The sequence below is a fragment of the Lemur catta genome, chromosome 2 (genome assembly GCF_020740605.2).
Source record: "Lemur catta isolate mLemCat1 chromosome 2, mLemCat1.pri, whole genome shotgun sequence".
NCBI classification, from domain to species: Eukaryota; Metazoa; Chordata; class Mammalia; order Primates; family Lemuridae; genus Lemur; species Lemur catta.
Genome location: NC_059129.1, coordinates 142,614,559 through 142,635,213, shown reverse-complemented (window position 1 = coordinate 142,635,213; position 20,655 = coordinate 142,614,559). Strand labels below are relative to the sequence as shown.

General features: G+C 34.3%; 1 protein-coding gene across 2 annotated transcripts in view; it reads right to left on the bottom strand.

Annotated features, from left to right (window-relative positions):
* PACRG (parkin coregulated) overlaps nucleotides 1-20,655 on the bottom strand; it is a 443,717-nt gene that overhangs the window by 373,044 nt on the left and 50,018 nt on the right. For both annotated transcript variants that reach the window (XM_045544706.1, XM_045544707.1), the window contains exon 2: nucleotides 3,582-3,716. In XM_045544706.1, the coding sequence (XP_045400662.1) occupies nucleotides 3,582-3,716 (135 nt within the window). The remainder of the gene's footprint in view (nucleotides 1-3,581; nucleotides 3,717-20,655) is intronic.

Sequence of the window (20,655 nt, the reverse complement as noted above, 5' to 3'; positions counted from 1 at the left end):
TCATGTTTGCTGCCTGTAATATGGATATTAAAGCTATCAGCAACAGAATACATAGTTATGTTTCCTGAATGTTAGTAGAGTCAAGAAAAATGTAGAAAAGGAAGCAGATTAAAACTTTTTGTTTAAGCAGTCATTGTACTTTTTTAAATAGCCACAACTATCGATAATCAAGAATTCTTTAGCCATATTTTGCATATTTAAAAATAAAAGGATTCCAGAGCTTGCTTGTTATATTTCATATTCTAGATCACATGTATTTATTCATCTTTCACAGATAACAAACTTGCCATCGATAAGTATATAAAAATTTTACAACAAACATTTTGCAAAACTTTTCTCATATTTAGCAAGGAATCTATGATAAGCATAGACAATCATGACAAAAAATACATATGTAAGTCCCATTTTTTAATTTTAATAATAATTCTTACATAGCTATAGCCTTCTATCTGGGATTCAGGCATTTATTTTTGACTACCATTGTCATAACCTGCAGCTGCACAGTCTAATATGGTAACCATGTTGCGATTTAAATTAAAATTAATTAAAATTAAATAAAATTAAGAATTCAGTTCCTTAGTCTCAGTAGGCACATTCCAAGTGTTTAATGGCCACATATGGCCAGTTGTACTATATTAGATAGTACAGATGTAGAGCATTTCCACCATAGCAGAAAGTTATATTGGACACTGCTCTGATCTTTAGAGATACCATAAGGGATAGACTAAAGTGGATAGACTACAGCAATCAGCTTTCCATGTTGTTCTGGCATGTGGAACAAATGATCGCTTCCATGTGCACGAAAGTGTTATGTCAGTTCAGGATGTGGGTTGGGAAACCTAAGCATGCATAGACATTTACCTATCTGTAACTTACTTCTATTTTCTGACTTTATTAGGTTATTTATAAGATGTTACCATGATGTGCCTCTGTTATTTCAAGATTATATGATGGTTTCTAATACAGTGGAGATGGGGTCAACTAACCCAGAAAACGTAGGTGACTCGGGCAGGGATCTCTAAACCAGCAACTTTGCAGACTAGAATAAGCCTGAGATGTTAGGACAACCTTCATTAGGGATTAGAGCCCTGAGTCTTAAGTCTTTTAGAGCCACAGGTCTCTTGAAGCTCTTATAAAAGAAATGGACCTTCTTATCACTTAATTATGCACATCATTTCAGGCACTCACAAACCCCTGGGAGTCCCTAGGGTGTCCCAAGGACTGTTGAGAGAGGACCAACAATTTCCTTCAGGAAGGAACGAACTATGACATCGAGGCGAGAGGTTTGCTTGACCAGGAACCTGCACTCTGCCCACACACAGAGAAGGACAGTGCAGGGTCTTGGTTTTTTGCTTTTTGTTTTTTGAGGGAAAGAGGTGATCCTGCTTCCTTCAACATTCAGGACCCCTTCCTTAGGACTGGCATCCTAGAAACATCCACTATCCCTATTTAGCACCAGATTGTCCCCACAGTAAATGTGCCAAGGAATAAATATAAATATATGGAGGGCTTGTTCACAAGCCTATGTTTAATAATTTTAACATCTTATTTTCAATGTTATAGTAATACAGTTGGAATGTAGTAACAAAGCTCTAAAAGATAGAAGTCTACAGGTTCTGGAATAAGATGTTTTTCTAAATTTATGCTATTATACTCCCAGTGACAGCAAATAAATTGTTTTCTCTTTTTATTACTTTTTAGCTTGCTGAATCAGTACTATAATCAATAGTAGCTTAAAAGAATTAATATAACCATAAAAAAGAAAAGCAGTTTATATCCCTACTGACTGTTGGATTATCAATGATAAAGAAAAATGATTCATCCCATATTTTTATTAATAATTTAATTTCAGGATGAATTTTTTTCTAGACTCTCGACACTTCTAAAAGTAAATTAAATTATTTGAATAGGTCAGAATAAATTTGTATAAGCTCTTTTCATTAATATAATTTATGCATAAGTTATAATTACCTAAAACACCAAAAGCCACTCATTTTTTATAATGAATTATGGAATAGTATTTTACTCAACAGTAATCAGGTTTTTAAGCAACTCCACTGTGTTACCTTGTATGAACCACTGTATACACAAGCAAACACAAAATCCATGTAATTAATCAAATATAAATGAACCCCCAAATCACAATAAAACTTGGAAAATATATACTTATATTAATACTAACACTAAAATATCTAAGTTAGTTATACTTGCTATGAATTTTTTTTCATCACGTGTACATTTTCACATAATGAATTCACATTCTAATAGAGGTGATTAAAAGGAAGATAATAATGTTATTCATCCCTCCCCCCCAAAAAAGTTATTTGACAAGGTTTTAAGAAGGATATTACCAGGCTTTTCTCATATAAAGTAATTTAGAATAATTCTAAGTTCAATAACTGAATATCGGATGACTGTTCAAGAATTAGAAATATTTGATAATGACATGAAAATATTTTAAAAGAAAAATGCAAACAATTCTTCTAGTCTTTCTACAGAGAGGGGAAAAAGTTAATTTTAATGCTCCTTTCTAAGGTAAATACTTCAATGAATTCTTGAATGTGATAATTTTATTTTTTAACACAAATTTGTTATTAATTATGAACAATTCCTAAATTTGCCTTCAGACGTGACCCCCAGACTTTTTAGTTAAATGTGTCAATTGCTTAATTTAACTGAGAGTTGGCCAGAACCTTTTATTTTCCTTAACCTAATGTGATACTCATACATGTGCAATGGCTTTGCTGTCTGTAGGCAGAGAAGCCCTTTTAGCTGATAAATATCAACAAAAGCAATGTCATTGATAACAAAAATAATTAAATAGCAGAAGCCAGTTAGAGATCAGCATTCATTTTTCAAATTAAATGTAAAAGCCTTCTCCAGTTAAGAGATTGGCAAGTTTTTACAAATAACATCAGTGAGCCTTTTAGAAAGAAACACAACCACATTAGAATGGAGTCATTAGGCAATACATTTATTTTGAAGCCAATTAACCTTTTGTCAGAAAAATGTCTGTGCTGTAATGGCTTCGGCAGTGGAGGTCAGCCTCTAACAGGCATGTATGGCAGCCATCACGCGGGCTGACACAGGCTGCAGACAGAGGAGGGCCAGGACTGGGATCGGCCTTCTTTTGTATTCTGCTCTGCATTTCCAGGGAGCAGACAATCTTGACCTATCCATTTAGGTAATTAAAGCTTCCATTTGGAAGTGTCCTGCAGGAAGGTGAAATTTGGGGGAGATAAATGGCTGTTGCTCTCTGCATCCAGCCGCCACTTCCATCACTTGATGGAGTGCCTGAAACAGGCTGGGCTGCCAGGTTCTCATAAAAATAGAGATGAATGGGCAGCCGACGATTCTCTAAGGCAAAGCAACTCTGTCATTTTCTTCTTTGCAAGCTATAATTTAATTGTTAGTCGAGGTGGACGACTGACACAGGGGGGCTTTCTGTAAGAGCTTACCCACCATCTTCAATCTGCTGAGAAACTACTCCAGTTTATTTACTTAGCAGCCAAGTTTGTTTGGCATTGGGAGATGTCACTTCAGCAAGCGCAGCTGGCCAGCACAGCTGTGCCCTGACTTACCTTCCAGGCTATTTTGTTTCCTTTCGAATCCTGCTCAAGGGCAATTGGGAAGTCACCTCGCTCATAGAATTTTCGAAATGCTGTGGGCTTGGTTGGTCTTTCTTTAAATGCTCCTGCAGCTGGAGGGCCTCTCACCTTAAAGGAAAAAAAAAAATAGTTACTAGGTTTTAACACATACTAAAAAAATCACGAATGAAAAGGCTTTTTGTTTTTTTAAAGGTTTCAGTTTGTGTAAAATATGCTGGAAGATAAAACCACATTATCTTATAAGGGATGACAAATCTCATATCAGTACAAACATCTGGAAAAAAATTATTTTATAATCACTATTAAAGGTCTACTTTATTTCAGGCTACTTTAGAAATCATTCCTAGAAAATGTCACTTGAAACATCACTTCATAAGGAAGAGAAGCCTGACTTTATGCTTAAGGAAAACATTTTAATAGAGGTGTTTAAGTTCAGAATGTTAAGACTTAAAATTTCTAATGATTATAAATTCTCATCTTAGGTCTGATATACTTTGTGGAATACTGAAGTAATATATGTAAAATATTTCCTTTCAATCTTTCTACATAAACCTAAAATGTGGGATATGTTTTCATAATATAAATATTAGTAACAAAACTATAAAAATGCAAAAAAAAATTAATGATAAATGAGAGTTTAGAAGGAAAAACTGTAGCCTGTTATGTGTGTGCATAGCATATATTTGGTAATATGAACACACAAGAAAGTAACATTAGAATACATGACAATCTTCTACCTACAGCATTGAAATTTTCATTAAAAATGAAATATTTCCTATAGAGTTATTCATATTGAGTACATCTTTTAAATCTGCATTATTTACATTGGAATTAATTCATTAGGTTATAAAATTCAAAGTCATAAGTGAACTATTTAGAAAATTAGGGACTACTGTATTGTTCTTTACATATGCTCTAAACATGATTATCTTTCCATGTTTGTAAAAAAAAAATAAGTAAATGCTAGTCATTTAGTACATTAGTTTAATAAAATCATGATTATTTTGCTAATATTTAATATGGACAAGATAACAATTTAACTTAATATTTACGTTATTTTATATAATTTTAATATGCTTATTAATACTTTAATTTTATAAATATATTAAAATCTATCTAAAATATATAATAAATAAAATAAATATATTAGATATGAAAAATACATTATATCTAATTCATATGTAAAGGGTAATATTTGAAATTGAGTGAGTTATTAAAAAATGTCTTATTAACATGATTAAATGCTAAGGTGAAGTTGAAGAGTGAAGTAACACAAAGGCATTTATCAGAGTTTAGAATTCACTCTACTACACAGCACATTATTCCCAGTATACGATTACATAAGTATAATTCTGACTGAGGCGACACTGGGTATCACCAATGGGAAGCAAGATTTCCTCTTACTCATTGAATATTTGAAATTTGTTCTAGCATTAGAATTATGAGACACCATTTTCAGCCAAATTCATTCAATTGTTGAATAACCACATATATTTGACAACTACTTTGTGTAGCTCTCTAAGCTGGAAGCTACATACAACGGAGAACATTTGTAACTATATTGCTTAATGGAAACTGTAGAGGGGCCATTCGTGGACTTTTGTAATTCATGGAGGAATAAATCTTGACTCTCCTTTTTGGTAACTGATAAAAGATTGACAAATTTTTATTTTGCCAAGAAGGTACTTTAAAAAAAAGTTACCATATATCAATATGGCACCATCTTAATTAACACCCTTAAAAGAGTGATAGACCATATCTATGGAGGAAAACATGACCAAGTTAAACCAGCATGAATGCATGAATACATATTATAGAAAATTACATGTGATAGTGCATGTGTACAGTGTATGTGCATGCACATGTGTATTGTTACTATGTAATACTGATTACTTGTTAGTAAAAGCCTCATTTATTTTGTTTTTCTTATTTAACTTTGATTAATTGTAGATCTACATGCAGCTGAAGAAACTGCACAGACAACCGATGAACCTTTTGTGCAGTTTCCCCAGTGGTGATACATTGCAACTATATCACAACCAGGTTCTTGATATTGCTACAGACTACACAGAACATATCTATCACCACAAAGTTCCCTCAGTTTGCCCTTGTATAGTCACACTCTTTCTTCCCTCCACCCTTTGCCCCCTGGCAACAACTATCTCTTCTTCATTTCTGTAATTTAGTTATTTCAGGAATCATACAGCATGTAACCCTTTGGAATTGGCTTTTTTCACTCAACATAAATCTCTGCAGATTCATATAAGTTGTTGTGTACATAGGTTGAGTATCTCTAATCTGAAAATCCAAAATCTGAAATGCTTCAAAACCTTTTGAATGCCAATGTGACGCTCATTGGAAATGCTCATTGGAGATTTCAGACAAGGGATATTCAACCTGTATCAATAATTCATTGCTTTTTACTGCTGAATAGTATTGTGTGGTGGGGATGTACCACAGTTTGTTTAACCATTCACCATTACAGGTCATCTGGATTGTTTCCTGGTTTGGGCTCTTATGAATAAAGCTGTGACTCTTACATCAAGCTGAGGAAGTTTCAACCTCTATTCCTATTTTTCTGAGAGTTTTTAATTATAAGTGAATATTCAATTTTGTCAATTTTTTTCTGCATTGATTAATATGCTCACGTGAATTTTTTCTTCTGACATCTTTTGACATGGAATTTTGTAATGAGAAATTAAATTTCCTTAACAGTTGTAGAGCCTTTTAAATTATCTCTTTCCTATTGGATGACTTCTGATAGTTTGTATTTTCTGAGGAGCTGATACATTTCATCTGAGTCATCAAATTTTGGGGTGTAGAGTTGGTTTGTAGTTTTCCCTTATTATTCTTTTGATGTCTTCCAGATGTGTAGGATATTCATTATTCATATCTGATATTTGGTAATTTGTGTCTTTCCTTTTTTCTTTGTCAATCTTGCTAGAATTTGGTCAATTTTATTTGTCTCTACAGAGACCCATTCTTTGTCTTATTGTTTTCTCTATTATTTTTGTTTTCAATATTATTCATTTATGCTATTATCTTTACTATTTCCTTTCTTTTACTTGAATTGCTTTTATTTTGCTCTTCTATTTCTAGTTTTTAAAAATGGGAGCCTAGATTATTGATGAGACTGTTCCTCTTTTCTAATACATACATTTAGTGCTACGAATTTCCCTCTGAGCACTGTGTTGACTATGCCCCAAAACTTTGACATGTAGCATTTCATTTTCCTTCAGTCCAATGTATTTTTTAATTTCCCTTGTGACCCATGGATTATTTAGAAGTATCTGTACAATTTCAGCTTTTTTAATTTGAAGTTTGTTTTATTGCTCAGGACATATTCTATCTTGGTATGTGTTCCATGGCCACTTGAAACAAATATGCATTCAGCTGTTGCTGGGTAGAATGTTCCATATATTTTATTAGATCCTGTTCCTTGATGATGTCGTTGGGTTCTTCTACATCCTTGCTGATTTCTGATGGGGGTTTTTCTATAAGTTGTTGAGAAAGGAGTGTTTAAGAACACAGCTATAACTGTGCATTTGTCTACTTCTCCTTTCAGTTCTATCAGTGTTTTTGTCACATATTTGGCCACTGTATTTTGGTGCATACTCACTTAGGAATAAAAATCCAAAGTTTTCTTGCTAGATTGACCCTTTTTTCATTATGCAGTGTCCTTCTTTGTCTCTGGTAATTTTTTCTCTAAAGTTTACTTTATATGATATTATTATAGCTACTCCAACTTCTGTGTATTTGAGACAGGTTTCATTACGTTTGTTGCCCAGTCTAGTCTCAAACTCCTCAGCTCAAACAATCCTCCTGCCTCAGCTTCCAGACTGAGTAGTTGGGACTACAGGCACATGTCATTGTGTACCTAGCTTCCCAAATCTCTTTCTTTCTTCTTTTTTTTTTTTTTTTTAGAGACAGGGTCTTACTCTGTCACCCAGGGTAGAGTGCAGTGGTGCAATCATAGCCCACTGTAACCTTGAACTCCTAGACTCAAAGGGTCTTCCTGCCTCAACCTCCCCAAGTAGCTGGGACTACAGGCACACACCACTATGTCCAGCTAATTAAAAAAAAAAATTGTAGAGACAGGGTCTTGCTATGTTGCCCAGGCTGGTCTTGAACTCCTGGCCTCAAGCAGTCCTCTCACCTCAGCCTCTTGACTCACTGGGATTATAGTGAAACACAGAACTCAGCCAACTTTCTTTTGACTAGTGTGTGCTTCATATATCATTTTCCATTTCCCTTTACTTCCAACCTACCTATATCACATATGAAATGAGTTTTTTTGTAGACAGCATATCATTGGTTCATGGTTTTATAATCCACTCTACTAATCTCTGTCTTTTAATTGAGACATTTACATTCAATGTAATATATTAAGGCTTAAGTAAGCCTTACCACACCTATTGGTATTGTTACTTTATCAGTTCAAATGAAATGTAGAAATTTTACCTATCTATATATCCCATTACCCTCCCCTATTTAGAATATAATTTAGTTTGAAATATGTCTTCTACATACATTTAGAATCGTATCAGCAACTTTTATAACTTTACTTCAATTGTCAAATAGATTTAGAAAACTCTAGAAGAAAAAGGAGAGTCTTTTGTATTTACTCATATTTTCTCATGGTTTTTATTCCTGATGTTCCAACCTTCCTTATTTTTTTGCACTGTTCTGTTAAGAGAACTTCTTTAGGCATTTGTTTAGAGTAGGTCTGCTGGGGACAAATTCTCTTAGCTTTCCTTTATCTGAGAATGTCTTGATTTCCTCCTCCTGAACCTGTATTTTAGCTGGAAATAGGATCTGGAGTTCACAGTTCTTTTCCTTTAGCACTTGAAAAATATTGTGCCACTTCCCACCAGCCTCTATGCCTTCTGATGAGAAATCCACTGCCCTTAGAATTGTTTTTCCCTTATAGATGAGGTGTCACTTTTTTCTTAGTACGTCAAGATTTTTCCCTTGTCTTCAGTTTTCAGAAGTTGAATTATGATGAGCCTTGGCATGCATTTCTCTGGGTTATTCCTGTTTGAACTTTGCTCATCTTGGCGAATCTGTACATTTATGTCTCTTGATAAAATTTTGGAAGTTTTCAGCCACTATTTCTTTGAGTACATTTTTAGGCTTGGCATCTTTTTGCTCTCCTTCTGGACTCCCATGATGTTAATGTTAGATCTTTTGTTATAGTACCACAGGTCCTTGAGGTTCTTCTTTTTTCCTTTTAGTCTATTTTCTCCGCTGTTCAGTTTGAGTAATTTCAACTGTTCTGTCTTCCAGGCTGTGGATTCTTCCTTCTGGCCCCTCCAATCTGTTGTGCCCAAACATTCTTTTATTTAATTTCAGTTACTGTACTTTTCAGTTCTAAAATTTCCATTTGGCTCTTCTTTACATCTTCTACTTCTATGCTGAGACTTCCCATTTTTTCATTATTTCAAGTATGTTCACAGTTATTAATTGAAGCATTTTTTGGCAATGGCTATTTTAAAATTCTTTTCCAAACATTTCTAACATTTCTATCATATTGGTGTTGGCAACTATTGCCTTTTCTTCATTCACTTTGAGATCTTCCTGATTCTTGGTGGGATTACTAATTTTCTATTCAAACCTGGACATTTGGTATATTATATTATGAGACTCTGGATCTTAAACCTTCTGTTTTAGCTTGTTTATTCTGACATCTCTCTGGCAGGGATTTAGGGAAAGGTGCTACCTCAGTACTGCCAAGTTGGGGTAGAAGTCTCAGTACCTTGCATGGCCTCTAGTGACACCAAAGGAGGGAATGACTCATTCATTGACTGAGTGATGGTGGGGTACCAGAACTGACACCCCCTGGCTGGGAGGGGTAGGAGTGCCTCATTACTGTCACCCAGATTACCTACACTGACGTCACAGAAGGGGTGGCCTCATTAGCACTGGGCAGTGGTGATATTCCCGACTCTCCACTAGGTGGCCTCTGACCCCACTGCCCTGGGAAGGGAGACAGTCTCATTACTGCGGGGTGGAGTGGAAGTCCAGGCTCCCCATGTGGTCTCTGCAGGCGTTTTTAACCCGCCTCCCTGTTCCAGTGGAGATGAAATTCGCAATCCTCCATTTTAAAATCTCAAACACAACCGTTATTTAGATATTTTGTTTGTTCATCATCTGCTAACCATCCTTTTCAGGTTTTTCTATTAATAGAAGTCAAGTAATCATTTTTGCTGTTGATAATAAGCCTCCCGCTTATTTAATTGGCCTGAAGTTTGCTTGAGATTATCAGTCTTTCCCCCTTTTTCTTTCCATTTCTTTAAAAATCAATTTCTCTTTTCGTTTGGTCTCTTCTACTGAATATATCCCAATGTTTCTGATTCTGAACTTTAAATTCTTTTATGTTCAAACTTTTGAAGGAATGAACACATTTCTAAGAAAGTCTAGAAAACTTCTTATAAATTGATATAGAGAACTTAAACTTCTTTCTTTTAACAAATGTTCGTGTACCCGTACAGAAGTTATTCCATCCCTATAGTTCCATAGAAAGTCTTTATTTAGGAGAGGACTTTACAAATCAGCCACAGTAATATGTTATCATTCAGCAGTGAGGACTTTTTTTTTTCTTGAGTCTCTGTTATCCTCTGTCTTTATATTTCTGCTATTTACTTATTTTTACACACTTTATATTTTTTAGATTCTGCTATAGATCCATTCTAAATTTACTCTTTCAGCTCAAAAGTTGTAATTTGTAAAACCAATTAGAATTCTCAGTCCATCATGGCACTACCTAATTTTATGTAGATGTTTTGTCCTTAGATAATACTTTTTCTGTTCCAAATACACATGTATCCACCTAGGTTTTTTAGAAGGATATAACATTTTTATAGTCTATACATAATTCATTCCAAATAATTCCAAAAATCTGCACATGAAAAATCAAGTGAAATATAATTAACTCTGGAACGGTAATAAAGATATCATTATTGGAAACCTCACAGATAGTTATAGCTTGACTAAAAAACTTCTAAAACAAGCAAAAATACTGTTAAAAATCCTTAGGTTAGTTCCACATTTGCAGACGAGAGAACATTATAAATTTTAGTTCATGTCTTAAGAATTTCACCCTGATTTATTATAAATAATATAAAGCAAATAAGGAACCATAAATCAAACTAGATTTGTGGGGAAATGCAATTAAGATTTGCCTGAATGGTGGGGGCGATCTGTAAACCAATTAGGAAGAATGGATGTTGCAGCAGAATGCTTTTAATAAAATCAAATGCACTTGGGAACCAAGATATTGAATGCAGTTTGAAATGACTACAGATGACACAGTACTTTATATGCCTACATTTACTGAATGTGGTGTAATGGATTTAGGAGTTAGATCACAGTGTTTGTCATATGGTCACAAAACTCAAAATAAGTAGGAAGGAATTTAAGGCTCTCTAAAAGTCTTCATCATATCATTTGAAAATTTCCTTTTCATTATTTTTATTCTTTAGCATAAACTAGAGCTGCTAAAAAAAGACTTTTACATCAAGCAGGAAATTGTGTTATTTTAATTGTTCCATTTAGCCAACTCACCATATTGGAATAATAAGATACAATGATAATAATTTCTTATTTTCATCAACTTCAACCTGAAATTTTGATTCAAGAAAGCACTGTTATTATGTAGCTGGTGGGGAAGACTTGTACTGTCTCTAAGTTATTCAGACACTGGAATGTTAGTTGCAGGACTGGTAAATTCATTGCCATCAGCCCAGGCTTCTGAGTAGGAAGTATTTTAATTCAGTGTCTATCTCATTTGCCAATTGTAATTACTTTTACACATCAGAAATTTTGCAATACCCAAGGTCATCAAATGACCAGGAAAATGCTTACAAAATTACTATATTAAGCAAATTTTAATGTAATAGAAAATAGAGCATCTCAACAATAACAAAAGTGAGCTCCCACTACCAGGTAAAGGAATTATAATACATTTTAACAATATAAAAATTTAATAATATAACAATATATTATGATAGCAATAGCCAGAAAAACATGAGATTCATTTATTAAAAACATATATATGCATACCTCTTTCTATAGTGCTTGACTTTACTGTGTTTTGCAGATATCACATTATTCTTACAAATTGAAGGTCTGTGGCAACCCTGAGTCAAGCAAGTCTATCAGAGACATTTTTCCAATGGCATGCGCTCACTTCATGTCTCTGTGTCACGTTTGGTAATCATCACAATATTTCAAAACTTTTTATCATTCTTATATCTGTTATGGTGATCTGTGATCAGTGATCTCTGATGTTACTAGTGCAATTGTTTTGGGGTGCCACAAACCACACCCATGTAAGTTGGAGAACTTAATTGATACATGTTGTGTATTTAGACTTTTTCTTGACTGGCCTTTCTCCTGTCTCTCTCCCTGTCCTTGGGTCTCCCTATTCCCTGAGACACAATATTGCTATTAGGCCACTTAATAACCCTACAGTAATGGCATCTAAGTGTTCAAGTGAAAGGAAGAGACACGTCTCTCACTTTAAATCAAAAGCTAGAAATGATTAAGCTTAGTGAGGAAGGCAAGACGAAAGCCAAGACAGACTAAAAGCTGGGCCTCTTGTGCCAAACAGTTAGCCAAGTTGTGAATACAAAGGCAAAGTCCTTGAAGGAAATTAAAAGTCCTGTTCCAGTGAATACATGAATAATAAGAAAGTGAAACAGCCTTATTGCTGATATGGAGAAAGTTTTAGTAGTCTGGGTAAAAGATCAAACCAGCCACAACATTCCCTTAAGTCAAAACCTAATCCAAAGCAAGGTCCTAACTCTTTTCAATTCTATAAAGGCTGAGAGAGGTGAGACAACTGCAGAAGAAAAGTTTGAAGCTATTAATAGTACAGGTTGGTTTGTGAGGTTTAAGGAAAGAAGCCATCTCTAGAACATAACAGTGCAAGGTAAAAGCAACAGGTGCTGATGTAGAAGCTGCAGCAAGTTATCCAGAAGATCTAGCTAAAGTCATTGATGAAGGTGACTATATTAAACAACAGATTTTCAATGTAGACTAAATAGCTTTCTATCGGAAGAAGATACTGGGCTTTCCTAGCTAGAGAGGAGAAGTCAATGTCTGGCTTTAAAGCTTCAAAACACAGGCTGACTCTTGTTAGGGGCTAATGCAGCTGGTCATTTTAAATTGAAGCCAACGCTCATTTACAATTCTGGAAATTCTACGGCCTTTAAGAATTATGCAAAATCTACTCTGCCTGTGCTCTATAAATGAAACAACAAAGCCTAGATGACAGCATATCTGTTTACAGTATGGTTTACTGAGTATTTTAAACCCACTAGTGAGACCTACTGCTCAGGAGATGATTTCTTTCAAAATATTTCTGCTCATTGGGAATGCATCTGGTCACCCAAGAGCTCTGATGGAGATGTACAGGGAGATGAATGTTATTTTCACGGCTGCTAATACAACATCCATTCTGAAGCCCACAGACTGAGCAGTAATTTCAACTTCCAAGTCTCATTATTTAAGAAATACATTTTGTAAGGCTATAGCTGCCATAGATAGTGATTCCTCTAATAGATCTGGGCAAAGTAAATTGAAACCTTCTGGAACAAATTCTCCATTCTAGATGCCATTAAAAACATTTGTGACCTCATGAGAGAAGATCAAAATATCAACATTAACCAGAGTTTAAAAGAAGTTGATTCCAATCTTCATGGATGACTTTGAAGGGCTCAAGACTTCAGTGGAGGAAGTAACTGCAGATTTTGTGGAAATAGCAAAAGAACTAGAAGTAGAAGTAGAGCCTGAAGATGTGACTGAATTGCTATAATCTCATGATAAAACTTTAATTGATGAGGAACTGTTTCTTATGAATGAGCAAATAACGTATTTCTTGAGATGGAATCTACTCTTGGTGAAGATGCTGTGGACACTGCTGAAATGACAAGAAAAGATAACGACAACAAAACATAAACTTAGGTGATAAAGCAGCAGCAAGATTTGAGAATAAAAAGGTTTGAAGGAAGTTCTACTACATACAAAATGCTATCAAAGAGGATCACATGCTACAGAGGAATCTTTTATGAAAAGAGTCCAACAATGAGGCGAATTTCATTGTTGTTTTATTTTAAGAAATTACCTCTGCCACCCAAATCTCCAGCAACCACCACTGTGATCATTCAACAGCCATCAAAGCTGAGGCAAGACCCTCTATCAATAAAAAGATTATGAGTCACTGAAGGCTCAGATAATCATTAGCACTTTTTAACAATAATGTATTTTTAAATTCAAGTATGTACATTGTTTTCTTTTGGTGTAATTCCATTGCACACTTATTATAGTACAATGTAAACATACCTTTTATATGCACTCAGAAAACAAAAAATACACATGACTCTGTTTGTTGCAATATTTACTTCATTGAGATAGTTTGGAACCAAACCTGTAGTATCTCCAAGGTATGCCTGTGTATACAGTCATGCAATGCATAATGATGTTTAAGTCAACCACAGACTGCATATACTCAGTGGTTCCATAAGATTATAATACCATATTTTTACTACATCTTTTATATGTTTAGATATATAAATACTTACCATTGTGTTACAACTACCTACAGTATTCAGTACAGGAACATGTGATACATGTTTGAAGCCCAGGAGCAATAGGCTATACTATCTAGCCTCGATGTGTCGTAGGCTATACCATCTAGGATTGTGTAAATATTCTCTGATGTTCATACAGTGATGAAATTCCCTAACAACACGTTTCTCAGAATGTCTCCCTATTGTAAAGCAATGCATGACTGTATCTCAATAAATATTCAGTATATAGCTAGACATACTATGGAGTCTTTAAAAATCAGACACTACAGGTGACTGTGGATGGCAGGGAAAACTTGAAGTGATCTGGGTCACCATTTTAGGGACATTATTCGGTCAAGCTTTAACAGGATAGCCTGGAGTCAGGAGAATGTAGAGTCAAGATGAACAGTCTAGACTTCACTGCAGTGGTCCAAGCATGAGCTGACAAAGGCCTTAAATTAGGCCAGCATCAAGAATAACAACAATTCCCTAATACTGTGTTCATTGTTTCACTAACATTATTGCTATCAATTCTCAACAGAACCATATAAAATTATTTTACCAAAAAGGAAATAAAAGAGGTTAAATAATCTGCTGGAGATCACAGTGTTAGTAAATAGTAGAAGAGAGATTTAAACCCCCATCTCTTTGTCTCTGGAGGACATGTCCTCAGTAACTGTACTAGATGGTTAGATTTAGGCAAAAATCTAAAGGAGAATTATCTAGGGCACATGACTGATTGAAAGAGGAAAACTAGAGGCAGAGACGGAACTCAGATTTCAAGACTGCAAAGTCACAAATAGTCTATTTGTTTAAATTATGTAAATAATGAGAAGAAACTACAGAATGCTTGCAGGAAAATCTTATTAAATCATTTATAATTCTACCACTTATTAATAACTTTGCATTTTCCATTCTAAACTTTTCAAAAACATCATACTGCAAATATAATATTTTTACATTTTTATGTCATTTCCATTTGGTGTACTTTTTTACTTACAGTAATATGTCTTGATGTTGCTACTAATATCAAAATTTTATTTTTCGTGGCTATGCAATAATTCCACCAATTATTTGTAATTATATTTGGAGTTTATATCTATTTTTTGCCTATTTTAATTATGTTACATGAACATTTCAGGCATATGACATATTTTATATTATTTCCTTCACAGTTCCCCATATAAGATAATATAGGTAAAATTTATATGTATTTTATGATTTTTGATAAAATTATTTGCTAATTAAAAAGCGGATCAGGTCTTCCTATTGTCCCCTTTAGATTACTATGTTTAACAAATGAGGATAAACATTTCCTCATTTTAGTATATATGTTATATATCCACACTTGTGAATGTATGTTCATGTCTTTTCCATGCTAATGTCAATTTGTATGAGCTCTTTGTATTGAAAGATATTCAGTATTGTATTTACTGAAAATATCTCCTTATAATCTTTGTTTTCCATTTTATTTATTTAGCATTTAAAGGTTTTACATTTTTTGTAGGAAAGTCTCTGTCTTTTCCTTATTTGCTCTTTTTGCCTCCAGCTTTGCCATTCCTAGATCATTTCTCTGTGTGCTGCAGTGAATATTCTAATAGACTAATTAAATCATATCTCTCATCTGCTTAAAACCCATAAATGATTTCCATTGACACGCTACACAAAGGCATTTGCAAGCTGACTGTCAATCTCTCTAGTCATTCCTACAAAGGCATCCTAAGCATTAGTCATACCAAGATGCTGAGAGTCTCAAATATATGCTGTGCCTCTTTGGTCTCCATGATTTTGCTGTTCCATCAGCCTGTAATTCTCTTTCATGTCCTCACTCCTTTCTCTCCTCTTTCCTTTTCTTCTGAATAACTACTACTAATCACCTTCAAGACTCAGGACAAATCTTTGCTAACAAACCACATACCTACCCTGGAGTGGGATTAGATCCTTCTTCACAATAATCTTGCAATACCTGTGGGGTAAACAACTAGAGTAGCCATTGGCCAATCGGACAATCTGTATAGAGATCATTAGTGAGGTGTAAGCTATAGATAAAGTTTGGCTGTGATCAAGGGGTAGGTTCAATCTGTGGAAATTGACAACTTTTCCCAAAGGGAGAGTATATTTCAAGAAAAATGCTGAGAACCCAAGACATTACGAATATTTAATGATAAGTGCATTCCACAGGAAAATAGGAAGAATAGTCAGAATGTCAGCAAGAATATGGGAAAGGGATGATATCATAGGAATCAGTAAATAAGAGAGGCAAGTTTTTTATTTTTGTTTTTTAATGATATAGGGAGATTATTAAGAAGAGGACTAAAAGTATCCATCTGAAAATGAAAAAGCAATATTGGCACAATGGGATAGAAGTCAGAGTGCAGTGCATTAAGGAATGAATGAGAAATATAAATGTAGAATCATATATTTTATAGTAGCCATTCTATCCTATGGGATGTCCAAATCTGAGTGGCTAGCAAGGTGTGATTTTTGAAGTAGGGCAAAGTTAATGGTAATTGGAAATGGGGAAAGAGAAGAAAACTAACAGACTATAACACTGGAATTCATAAATTATATAATCACTTATAGAATCAGAATGGATTTTAGAAGATATGTGCATAAGCAATACACTTATCTAAAATGGTCAGAGGAACTTGTGACGTATAGAATAGGTTTTTCAGTGTTAGGAACTCATAAATCTGTATTCAGGGACCTATGGTCACATAAACTAAACTATTTATTAGAAATGGAGTTACTAAATTAGCTGTCAAATAGATTTTACCTACACCATTCATTCACTGAAATGTATTGAATACCTAATATTCACAAGTTACTAGGCTTGATATTATTGGAGATAAAAAGACAAGTCAAATACATTATCCTCAAGATATATATCATGCAGAAGAGATAAAAATATCCTCCAGAATCCACAATAGAAATAGGAATATAATAAGTGCAACAAAAAGATATGTAGAATTCTGCACACTCAGAAGATAAACCTGTTGGGTTTGAAGGCATAGCTCTTTTTCATTAGGAAATGTTACTTAGCCTTTACAAAGTGCCTCTACTTTTCAGTAGAACTAGACAAAACTATATTGTAATTTCCTATAAACCTGAATTGTGTACAATTTTAATTAGAAATAATTATCAGAAGATTATGTTTGCTATTCCCTGTATTTGTCCATTTATAACCTTTGGAGTTAGTTAAATCAGAATTAATTTGTTCGAATTTTCTGTATATTTCTTAGATTTACAGAATTGTCAATTATTGCAATTTTATAATCAAAAGTTCACTATGATGAGATCAATATATTTTTCTCTTCTATGTGAAATCTCACACAATAAAATCCATGTTTCCTATTTTGAAATTCATTTGTACAAACGGAAAAAATTTGGCTCAAAATATAAGGCTTCTGTGATGCTTAAATGAAATTATTTAAGGCACTTACAGAGACTAGTTTAAATATGATTAACATAAATAAAAAAGAAAAATTAATTTTGTAAATATTATAACAAGTTACACTTGAATTACCATTGTCACATGATGATTACAGAAAAACAACTTACAATGCAGTTTTGCAGACAGGTAGAATGAGAAAGATGTAGTGTTCAGTTTAAGATAGTAATGTGAGGAAATGACAAATATTTTAATTAAAAAATTTAGAACACTTTGGCCCGAGATGTAGCTTTTCTGCTTGACAATACATTCTACCCTGCTTTGTGTCTAGAAGGATTCATGGGAGCTCATGAAGCTCCACACACTCCAGCAGACAGCAAAGCGTGGGGTGGATGAGCAGCATGCGCAGGTGGCTGGACCCTCACAGCCTTGGCTTCCTCACGCATCAGATTAAATAATTCTACTAACTGACCTCTAAGATTCCTTCCACACCTCTGTAACCTAACGTGTATTTATTAATTCAACAAATATCAAGGACATAAAATATCATCTGCGGATTCACACAATTTGAGAGCTAAGACGAACTTCAAAGAAAGAGCACATAAAGTCCTTGTTTTGCTCTTGATAAACTGAAATCCAAATGAGCAATGGAAATATATCTCAGCTTACATTTCACGGCTTATAACTACCTGTTTTTCATAGATATTAGACTTCTTTCAGGCTAGGATCCAATAACATCCACTTGATTTAAAAAATGCTTCTGTGATACCTTTCATATAAGGAAGTCTCAAAGATTACTAAGTAAATTTGGAATATTTCACTTTAAATTTATAACTAACTGGGACACACTTGGAAGTAAGATTTTCTTTCAAAATATTGTCTCTATAGTCTAAAATCGTTTCTTTTAAATTATTTTTGCTTAAAATAATAGGTAGCAGTGGTCCTTTAAATTCTCCATTTTAGGAGAAAAAGAAAAGATTGATAGCCTTTCCTAACAAAATGAGATGCAATAATAAAAAAAAAATTAAAAACCTTGACAGTTAAAGGCTAAAAAACTTTACTTAAAAGCTACCCTCTTCTTGTAGTTAAATATAGAAAAAGGCCACATATTTAAGTGCCCAAGTGTGGTTCTTGCTATCAACTTGTCTCTGAGAGTCACTAGAGACTTCAGTTTAGACTCTGCTATTTAGCATCTGTCTTGTAGAACTGATAAAATGTCTGAATGACAAAGACTGCTTGGCTAATACACTGTCACACCTAACACTAAGGCCAAAGAAATGAGAGAGCTAAATGTGAAAGAGAACATAAATGGGCAAGAGTCTAAAATATATTCTATTCTTCTAACACTTTTAATGTTGAAAGATGGTAAACAGTTTGTATCTAAACATATACCTTCTGTGTCTTGCAATAGAGTTATTTCTTACTGAATAACTGGAGTAAAAATGTTATTTTTGTATATGTCAAGAAACTATTACCATTGCCACCTTACATATCATGAATATTTTAATAGAAAATTTGAAAATCCCTGTGTCTAATGATGCAAACTGATATTCTCCAGAAAGAACTAGCTATTTAATAGAAAACAATTTTTAGAACTGTCTACAATAAAAGGTATTTATATTGGTAAAAAAAGAGTTCTACTTTCCCATCAATCTACTGGCTTCCTCTAAAATAAAGTACTTTGAAAGGTGATACAACAATTTACAGAGATGTTAAGTACCCTAATTATAATTTAGGCTCTAATGATCAGATAAAGAAAGAAAGAAATGTACAAAAATATATATCACACATAAAAGCCACACATATTACACCTTAAAGGGAAGATATTATAATAAGAAACACTAGATTTGAGTCCTATCAGTCTAGGTTTTATTCTACCATAGCTTCCACCATGGTCCATTCAATCCAGAAAGAAATGTTAAGAATATGGAAGGAGAAGAAGGAAACATGCCTAAATGGCATGTTATCTACCCCAGATAAAGATAGTAATGCATCCTTTGCTATTCAGATACAAAGTGTTTTTATTTTCATTGACTTTTTATTTGTATTTTTTAGTAAATGTGCATTTTTTTCCTGAGCCGAGATCTTCATTTGTGAAAGCTGGCTGAAGCTATGTTAGCTTGCGACCAACATCAAGTCAACTAGTCCACAGAGAGATTAAATTGAACCGATTTGCCATTCACAAAAAGCCTGAATTGTCCATTTGTCTAACCAATTCCAACCAGACACAATTTACCAAACCAGAAGCTTTCTCAATAGTTTTCCTTATATTCAGAAGTTTTTCTTCTTGCATGACCATGGTTTATTGTGGATGTATGCATATGATTACATGATTTGAAAAGAATTTATAAGCATGATTGAAATGTTAGATATTAGAATTTTATACAAGCATTCCATACACTTGTATAAGGCATTTGTGTGTGCATGTGCACACACACACACACATACACACACACACACACTACATGAGTCAAGGAGGGGCTTCCTCATATGTCTTTCCTTTGAAATACGTATCTTTGTGTTTTAAAAATACAATGACATATGAACAGCCACAGACAAGAAGCATTAACTTCAAAAAATAAATAGAGGTGATGTTAAGAAAATGCCCTCCTCCCAATCTCCTTTAGTTCTTTGATACCTACCAATTGTTCAATTTCATAAGTTAATGTAGAACTGACCACGAGGAGCGCCATGAGGGCAGACCAGACACACCAGCTGCCAGACTGTCTCAGAAAGAAGGAAAAGTTTTAGATGAAAAAGAAAAAACAAACAAACATAGATCAGGTTTAATTCCAAGGGAGATGTGCCAGGACCTACCACTGATTCTATGAGAAGAGGTTGTGGAGCAGAACAAGAAGGAACAAGACATTGGCAGAGATCAACCCAAGAGGCTGGGAGTCCAGAGAGAAGGGTAGGTGGAGCGGTTTCCTTCTCCCTCCCCCACATGTCCAGCAGTCAGTGGGCTCCCAAGCTGCTTGAGAGACCCTCAGAAGCTGCTGTTGTAGTGAACTGGGAGGTGCTCAAGGTCGAAGCACCAGGCTGCCAGTGCCCTCAGGGCTGCTTCCCAACACCGCACACCCAAGGT